This window comes from Sinocyclocheilus rhinocerous, unplaced genomic scaffold (assembly GCF_001515625.1).
Source record: "Sinocyclocheilus rhinocerous isolate Xijiao unplaced genomic scaffold, SAMN03320098_v1.1 scaffold493, whole genome shotgun sequence".
NCBI lineage: Eukaryota > Metazoa > Chordata > Actinopteri > Cypriniformes > Cyprinidae > Sinocyclocheilus > Sinocyclocheilus rhinocerous.
In genome coordinates, this window is record NW_015626376.1 from 109,332 (window position 1) to 119,699 (window position 10,368).

At 33.2% G+C, this 10,368-nt stretch overlaps 1 protein-coding gene across 2 annotated transcripts in view; it reads right to left on the bottom strand.

Annotated features, from left to right (window-relative positions):
• The window catches only part of fbxl17 (F-box and leucine-rich repeat protein 17), a 104,688-nt gene that overhangs the window by 81,947 nt on the left and 12,373 nt on the right, over positions 1–10,368 (bottom strand). The window contains exon 6 of one of the 2 annotated variants that reach the window (XM_016517690.1): positions 9,466–9,703. The exons of the other annotated variant lie outside the window; for it this stretch is intronic. Coding sequence (XP_016373176.1) covers positions 9,671–9,703 — 33 coding nt within the window. The 3' untranslated portion in view covers positions 9,466–9,670. Of the gene's footprint in view, positions 1–9,465; positions 9,704–10,368 lie in introns of those variants that run through there. 2 annotated transcript variants of the gene reach the window in all.

Genomic DNA, 10,368 nt, shown 5'->3' on the forward strand with positions numbered 1-10,368 from the left:
AGTAACATTTTTATGAATTTTTACAAGGCATGTGACAATGCGATACGTGCAACAAAAGTCTTCCCAAATTCGTAATGAGTCATTTGTCAACAAAAAGAAGCACTGAGGTCTTCCTGCGGGTTTGAGTTGAGAAAAAGCAAGAACTCCGTCAACATTAATAAATGTTATTATTGTAATTTTACTGTTGCTCTGTAAAATAAAATAAAAAACGTAAATAATAAAATCTATTAACACATTTATTGTAACATTTACACAGTGTTCAGACTAGGATCTATAATATTTTCTAATGTTTTAAAAGAAGTCTCTTCTGCTCAGCAAGGCCGCATTTATTTACAAGGCAAAAATGCATGCCTGATTCAAGAAGGGGGTCTAAAAAATGGCCAAAAATATTATTTTACTAACTTATTAATTGTGTTTTATTGGTATAATGTCTGCTAGAATGCTAAAAAATGTTCAGTGTCAAGTAAATATTTTTAAATTGTTGTTTTGTAAATGCTTTTTTTCTTTGAAAAGCAAGACAAAACAGTAAAAAGCACATTTTGGCTATTTAATTTATGCAATGGTGAAAAAATTGGCAAAATGGGGGAAAAAACGTGAGTTTCATTTTGTTCGGCTTCGGCCAAGAATTTTCATTTCGGTGCATCCCTACATATTTTACTGCTATCCTGTATTAATCTTGTAACCTTACAAATCCCATTACATCTGTCCTCTTGTAATACCTTTTTGTCCAGCGGGGATTTTTAAGGTGTAATCCCACACAAGAAGCTTAAAGAACAGCTCGCTGACTCTCATATCACACACAGACGTGACATTTAGAAACCGCAGCGCTGCTTTCTGTCACGCTGGCGAGTCACGAAAGGTGATGCTCTCGTCATCGATGAACGTGATCGCTTCCTCCTGAAAAGTGATCAAAACCCCAAAAAGGGTCTCGATGCCACCAGAAAGTTAAAAGCTTTTCCCTCTCTATCGATCGGTGATGATCAAAGCGGCCACACACTCACTCACACACACACACACACACACAAACACACACTCTCACACACACACACTCACACACACACACACACACACACAAACACACACAATCCCACTATTTTTAAATTGTTGTTTTGTAAATGCTTTTTTTCTTTGAAAAGCAAGACAAAACAGTAAAAAGCACATTTTGGCTATTTAATTTATGCAATGGTGAAAAAATTGGCAAAATGGGGGAAAAAACGTGAGTTTCATTTTGTTCGGCTTCGGCCAAGAATTTTCATTTCGGTGCATCCCTATTCATTAGTGAGCATTTTAATCCGATTGCAATACTATTCTACGATTTAGAAAGATCAGTGTTATTTTAGCATCAGTGAGATACTATTATATTTTGACTTTTCCGCTTTCATCTAACTTTTAAGTTTTAGTAATTTTGTTGTTTTTTGTCATTTTATTAGTTTTTGTTGTTTTTAAATATAATTATAGTTACATTTTTATTTAATTAATTTTATTTCCGTTTTAGTTCATTTAGTACATCAAGTCAAACTAAAAGAAAATGTGAAACGTTGCCTTTTTATGGTTTTATTTGATATAACTATAATAACCCTGAGACATTCAAATATAAGATGCACCTTTACAAAATACAAAATAAAAATACAGTAAAATATGTTTAAACCGCTACTAAATAAATAAATATGAATAAAGTTATCCACACCTACTGACCGCCTAAAATCTGTATTATTTTAGTATCATCGACATTGTTAATATATTAAATTAGATTTCATATTTTCTGTTTTCATTTTAATTTGTTAAAATGTTTTTGTTGTGTTTTATTTTTAAATCTATATAGTTTTGGGTTGAAGTTAAGGTATAGTTATTTTAGCACTTCAACTTAACCACTTCTTGGTTAGCTGCCAAGAAAACACTTTTCATTTTTGTTTAGTTTAATCTTTTTTACATTTCAAATATTTTTATATCAGTTAATGTTTATTTTATTTCAAGTAATTAATTTATTAGAATTTATTACGGTTTTAGTTAACAATAATAACACTGCTTTAAATGCCCTTGTAAGTAAACTGCTTCGGTAAGAAAGCAGCTGCAAAGGAAACTATGAATGTAAATTGCGATCGCCCCATTCTCACGTTCAAAACAAGTGAAGAAATCACGACATGCACTCATATATTTCAATTAAGATGTCTGACGGATATCTAGAGAGTGAAAGCATGCAGACAGGCTCATCTTGCTTTAGTCAAGAGCTCATCAAAGCGATGTGAGAATGACGTTCTGCTGAGACCAGATCCTAAAGGCAAAGAGCCCATCCTCACACACACACGATACGCCGGGACCTTTACACACACCTCTTTTTGTCCAGCGGGGATTTTCAAGGTGTAATCCCACACAAGAAGCTTAAAGAACGGCTCGCTGACTCTCATATCACACACAGACGTGACATTTAGAAACCGCAGCGCTGCTTTCTGTCACGCACACACACACACACTCTCACACACACAAACACACACACACACACACACACACACAAAATAAACACAGAGAGGAAACACAACCTGCCCATTTCCTAAAATCTAAAGAAGCCATTCATGCAACTGTCAGCAAGAACAGAAAAACAGGACAAACTTCTGGCTCAAAAGTTACTTTTTTGTGTTTCTGAAAATTATGATTCAATAAGACTGATTTCTGATTTCATATTAGAATGATTTCTGAAAATCATGTGACACTGAAGACTGGAGTAATGATGCTGAAAATTCAGCTGCGCATTAAATAAATTACAGTTTAACAGATATTCACATAGATTCACATAATATTTCAAATTTTTACTGTATTTTTGAGTAATGTTAAAAACGTCTTAATGCTGGATTTGTTTCAGCTTTTGTCTTCTCCAGATGTTAACTGATGGACTGGAGTGCTGTGGATTACTTGTGGATTATTGTGATGTTTTTATCAGCTGTTTGGACTCTCATTCTGACGGCACCCATTCACTGCAGAGCATCCTTTGCTGAGACACTGATGCAATGCTACATTTCTCCAAATCTGATGAAGAAACAAACTCATCCTAATCTCGGATGAACCTGAGGGTGAGCACATTCACAGCTGATTTTCATTTTGAATGAACTATTCCTTTAAGGCCATTTATATAAGGAGTAATGCAGTTCCTCTTATGAGAAAACCAGGTACCGTTTTATCCAGGTGCTAAGCGGGATGCAGACTGCACTCTTTCTTTACAGAAGGTCGCTTCTATTTAAACATAATTGCAGGATGTTCTCACGACACGTTTCCAGAGAGCAATATTGCCCTCGTCTCTCGTCGCATTCAATCTGTCAGAAGACGAGCATCTGTAATTGACAGCAGTCATTACATCCTCCGCTCTCGTTGCCTCAATTTAACGCAAAACTTTTCACCGCACTGCTCCTTATTATTCCTTAGATGCCACTTCAAAAAGCCAAATAAACCCATAAAGTGATATTTGATATTTAATCATCTGCCAATGATGCTGTCGGCACATTCGACATCCCGCGCACACGTAATTAAAGGCAAATTGAGGGCTCTCTAATCTATTTTAGGTCATCAACAATTCCATTTACAGTAGACATTTAGGCTAATTAAAACTCAAGCTAATCAGATGGACGCGTGCGTGATCGGGGCACATGTGCACGTCTCTAAAGACAGACGCTGATAGTTTCTGGCATATCAGAGCTGCTGGAAAATTAAAATCCTGCACTTCGAGGAAAGTGTCGGGCAAAAGGAAGAGAACAAGCCTTTCATGCAAAATTAAGATTAAATTAAACATACTTCTGCTGTCATCTGACAAGTGAGTCTCTCATTTATAGCTATCGAATGAAAGAAAAATAAAGAAAATTATATTATATTACACATACAGTGGGTACGGAAAGTATTCAGACCCCCTTAAATTTTTCACTCTTTGTTATATAAAAGAAAAAGAAAGAAAATTATATTATATTACACATATATATGCATACACATATACACATAAATATATATACATACATACATATATATATATATAGAGAGAGAGAGAGAGAGAGAGAGAGAGAGAGAGAAAGAGAGAGAGAAAAAGGAAATTAAATATTAAAAACTAAAAAAAAAAATGTTTAATATACAGTACAATTAAAACAAAGAACAAGCCTTTCACGCAAAATTAGGATTAAATTAAATATACCTCTGCTGGCAAAAAAAAGCAAAGCAGAGCAAAGCAAAAAACAAAACAAAACACCTGGATATTAAATATAAATGTAAATAACTAAAATTACACACTACCATTCGAAAGAACAATTATTTATAGAATAGCTAAAAAGCACAAAAAAAATGCTGATAAAAATAGTGAAAATTCAGCTTTGCATCACAGAAATAAGCTACATTTTACAAAATATTCACAGAGAAAACATTTATTTTAAATTGTAATAATATTTCACAATATTTGTATTTTTTGTGAAGTGCTGCATTGTTAAGCACAAGAGACTTTAATTTTGTAAATTTAATTTATTAGTTTAATGAATTTTATTAATTAATTTATTTTTTTTTAAATCTTACAGAGCCAAAACATTGCAAACGTGGTTCATAGATTTATTTATTTATTTATTTATTCATACATACATTTTATTTTTTTCATTATTTCTGATTTATTTTACAATAACACAGCTGTGTGATATGGTTTTGGTCCATGCAAAAAGGTAAGATGTTATTCTGTTCGTCTAGGCCTACATTCTGGAAGACATTTCTGAGAGAGACCTGCTTGCACTCACAAAGACTGACAAAAACTAATTAATTTTTTTTTTTTTTTATCTTACAGAGCCAAAACATTGCAAACGTGGTTCATAGATTTTTTTATTTATTTTTTTATTCATACATACATTTTATTTTTTTCATTATTTCTGATTTATTTTACAATAACACAGCTGTGTGATATGGTTTTGGTCCATGCAAAAAGGTAAGATGTTATTCTGTTCGTCTAGGCCTACATTCTGGAAGACATTTCTGAGACCCGCCTGCTTGCACTCACAAAGACTGACAAAAACAACAAAGGAATACAGAAAATATTACAGGCAACTTTGTGGCACTTGGATGTTCTGATGCGATCAAAGGTAATGCTTGGCCTGAAAGCTGTGAGAAGCGCCGATCTAAAGTTACGCTAAATAAAACGACTCCCACAGGCTGGCCTTCAGCTCAGAGACATTAAAAGAGCTGGACGGAGATGGAGCTCGACTCCCGCAGTTCACTAGTTCAGACCTGACAAGGAGACAAGTGGCCCAATTTAAGAGCGCCGGCTCTTTAGCGGAGCGAACCTGGCCTTAAAACTACAGATTTGATTTGGAGACCATCACAAGCCGGGAAATAGGCTAAACGCGCTGCATAATTGCTTTTAGTTCTCCGGCTACTTGGCCATGAAATGTGGGGGCAAGAGCACGGGATACTCCGTAAATCTGAATGTAGGTGAAAATTGGATTTAGGCCATAATCGCAGCCGGATCATTAAAACAGCAGGCCATGCATAAAGCGCAAGCTAATCACAGGAAACACAACCAAATGTGACGCTGCAGCACAAAAGCAGTGTTAAGTCGCTGGGGTATATTTGTAGCAATAGCCAATGATACATTGTATGAGTCAAAATTATACAATTTTTCTTTTATGCCAAAAATCATTAGGATATTAAATAAAGATCATGTTCCTTGGTTCATGGTCACAGATACAGATTAAAAGAGGATTGAAACACCTCTGTTTGACGTGATTCTGGAACCTGAGCGTAAAGGAGACTTAAAGAAACAGTTCACCTAAAAAAGAATATTGCTTTCAGAGAATATACACTGAAATGTATTACATAAGTGTTCATTTTTATTTATTGATTATTGATTGCATCTTCTTTTAAGCATAAATGGTGACAAATACGAGGTGAAAAAAGGGATATAAATCCTGAATATGATATGCAACTTCTTTAAAACAAGATAAATCTGCTCCTCAAGTATAAGTGTGTGTATGTTAAGACTTGATTTCAGAGATTATATTATAAAACTGTTTTATTTGGTAATTTTTATGCTTAAAAGGACACAAATGCAGGATGGAAAGGCAACTCAAAACGCTTGTTTGAACATGCATTTCTGGAACATAAGCATAAAAGCATCTTAAAGACACAATGCACGCAGATATGAAAATTGCAAAAGGTAAAAATATGATATGGGTTTGAAATGAACATTTCCAGAAGAGTCCAGTATTTAAAGAAGGAGGAGCTCCGACCGCACAGAAACGACTTCCAGCTTTTTAATTATTCAATTATCTGTGCGAGGACGAGCGGATCAGCCCTATTCATCATTGATTGGGAGAGACAGACGCGGGATCGCTTTACTCCATTAGCAGAAGGCCCTTTATTGTAAATGAGGGCCACAATTGTGCGATCTGTCACCGAAAGCATCAGGAGAGAGAGGACTCCGATGTCACGAGGAGACGGAGCGGAGCCGTATCTCGCTCTCGAGGGGAAGGAAAGCATGCTTAGGTTTCAGAATCACCGGCGATCCGCTTCAGCATTACAGTGAGGAAACATCACGACTGACCCATATACAGAGACTCGTGCATGCATCATACTTGATATTTCATTCAAATCACGCTCTAGTAGTTTAATAGATGTTTGGTTTATAACTTTTTATAATGGATTTATTATGGATTTTCACTTCATTCTACTGTGGAGAAGGTCTCCGTTTCTCACACTTGAATAATTTGCATCATTCAGTCGCTGAAGTGCTGTTAAAGACGGGGCCAAACCTCTTCCAATGAGGCACATTTGAAAACACAAAACAACTTCAGAACCAACATAAAATATTTTACTCTTCTATTAAGATACAAGTCTTTGGAAGGAAAGAAGGAAGGAAGAAAGAACGAAAGAAAGAACGAAAGAAAAATTTGGTTTATCAAATGAAAAATTGTGAACAGTTATAGGGATATTGTGTTAAAAATGTACAGTATGTAGTGTTTTTTTTATTTATTTAATTTATTTTGTATTTGTTTTATTTTACTTTATTTTTTTATGTATTTTATTTCATTTATTTATATTTTTATTTATTTATCTATATATTTTTATTTTATTTATTTATTTTGCCCTGGGACTACAAATGAAAATTACACACTGGCTAAATCTGCCAATTTTACACTGATTTTGATTTTTTTTTTTTTCTGCATATTGTATTATTATTTTTTTTTACATTTTAACATTTTTTTTTTATGCAACATTTCTATTTATTTTTACTTATTTTAATTTTTGTTCTACACCTTTGCACATTTATTTACATATTTTTAATTTTTATTAATATATATATATATTTTTATGTATTTTTTTTTTTTATACATTTTTATGTTTTATTTTTAACATGCGTTTTTTTTTTTACACATCTTTATTTTATTTAAATTTTTTAATGTATTTATTTTGTTAATAATGTAAGGTTTTATTTTTTTTTACGTTTTATTTACAAACACACACACGCTCTGAAATGAATTTCATTTTCTCCTGACGTCACCTAGGCCTAATAATGCAGGGTATAAGTTAAAAGTTAACAACCAATGGACCAATAAAGTATAATTTTTTTTGCAAAATCACATTCATGTCTGGCTCCATTTAAAACGGCCAGTTTTCACAACTCAATCAATTACTAATAGACAAAATCTTTTTTTTCTTAGGGTATATTCACACCAGGAAAGTCTGCTAGTTCACTTGCTTGCTAGTTCACAATACAATGTTGATATATATATATTTTTTGTGTGTGTGTGTGTGTGTGTGTGAGACAGTGTACCTGTTTTTCTATTCTGGTGGGGACTTAAACCTGAATACACACAGACTCATGGGGACTCATGTCACGGTGGGGACCTAAATTGAGGTCCCCACGGGTAAACAAGCTAATAAATCACACAGAGTTTTCAAAAGTTTTTTGAAAATCTAAAAATGCACAGTTTCCTGTGAGGGGTAGTGTGAATACACCCTTATTGAATAACTAGTTTCACTCAGAAGTACATCAGATCACAAAGTAAAACAGGTTGAGCACTCAAAATAACACACAACACGCCATCAGTTCCTCTCCAATAATCACACATCTGGAAAAGCCTGCTGAGAAATCTGATCCACAATTAGAGAAACTATTATTATTAGATATTTGGAGTCTTTTTGTTCTTGAAGTGGCTCAAAAACACTTATACAGATGAGAAACTCTTTGAATCTCAATCTGCTGCTCATCTGACAGCAACGAAGAGCTCAAACTCACAGTTATGATATGATCAGGGTCTAATGCACAGCAAACACACACCTTCTTGCGTTTTGTTACAATTAATGTCCAAAGGTCTGTTTTAAAGCACTTCTCACAAAACCACACGACATTTTCTCATTAGAGGAACAACACTGACCTCCAGTGGCTGCAGACAGACATTCACCAACACTTTTCAACATCTTTCAAACAAAATACATACTTAAAAAGCAGATTTGTGCATGCAAAATATATACACACAAGTCTTTTGAAAATATTTTTCTCCGTTTTTCAAGTAAATTGATCTAGTTTTAAACGCTTACATATTTTTAGAGCAAAACGAGACAAAAACACTATTTTAAAAAATCATTTTAGTAATGCACACGGACAGATTAGTTGAATATATGATGAATATAATCAAGGCAGACAGTGATTTTAAGGCTGAGATTGATGGGATAATAACAGCCCTTATTCACAGACAATGCATGAAGCTCACACAGATTCAGACAGACCGATACATGCATAAATACTGATAAAAAAACGAATGCAAAAAGAGCTACAGATGTACTCAATCACTCAAAGAGACAAGAGAACGATATAGAAAGAGAACAGAGTCGTGTAATAAAAACCCGAACACCTCTGCTACACACATAAGATGCACATTTCTAAAATAAACTAGTCACTATGTAATTACTCACATGGAAATGTAATATATGACATACAATATAAAGCCCTATATTGAGTGGTATTGCCTTATATGTTACTTGTAAGACCAATTTTCACATACATGCATGCATTCTCTGGGTAGACAAAGACATAAGTTTATAATGCATGCATATGGGAATTTTATATATGTACATATAATGATGATTACTTTATATGGTATTATATGCATGCAGCAACCATATATGCCAACAATATATATTTTATTTATACATGCAACTTTATTAAAACAACATACAGTAATATTGGCACCCTTGGTAAATATGAGCAAAGGCGGCTGTGAAAATAAATCTGCATCATTTATCTTTTTGATCTTTCATTCGAAAAATTCACAAAATTCTAAAGTGTCACTGACGCAAAACAATTGAAAGTGGCGGGAAACTCAGATTATGAAATAAATGTTTTTTCTGCAATGCATGTTGGCATTTTTCACTTCCAGCCTTCATGTACAATTATATATCACTCATAAATGATTAAATACAAAATCAATAGTAGTTATTAAAACTGATGTGGTTTGGAATTGGTCAAATGTATTTGGGAAAAAAAATATCAGAATATCAACGTGCCTAATAATTATGCACGCTATGATATGAAATCATTCCAATTTCTAAAAGGATTCATATGTTTTAACAATATTTTTCATATGGAAAAATATGAACATATATTATATTTGTGTATGGGTGTTTTAAGCGTGATTCACCATTCACCAACCAGATGCACTTCTTAGTAATTCACGGACAAAAACCTATAAATCAACTGACAGAAATGCAACAAATAATATGCCTTGCACATAAATAATACATGGTTCACTTACACCTTTGCCAAAGTCAAATTCAAGCATTTTTGCAGTGCATTTTCATGCAACTAACAGTTGTGTTAAATTACATATTAGCATAAATACATATTCTTCTCCACATTAAATCAGATGATGCATATGCATATCTGCACAGTTTTGCTCAGATATATTTTTTAATATACATTATGCAATATTAATTACTAATTACATAATACAGTAAACATAATTGAACAGATTATTCTGTATTCTATTGTAAGTATTCTGTAATTACAGCCAAGCTATATAAAGCCCAAGCATCCTAACCATATTATCCTGTTATCTAAAACACACACTGTTTAGTCCGAGAGTGAATTATTATGAAAGCAGTGCAATTACAATTTCAAGCAGTTTCAAGCACTTTAGCAAAAATTCAAGCACTTTTCAAACCTTGAATATATGGAAATGCAAGCATCTTCAAGAATTTCCAGCACCGTATGAACCCTGGTCAGTTAATAATTACATGCAGGTAAACAAATAAAATATTAATTTTGAGTGTTTTCTTGTTTTTATTTGTAAAATATTTTATTTTTAAAATTGTATTTTTATTTTAAATATTTTATTATTTTATTTTCCATTTTAAATATTT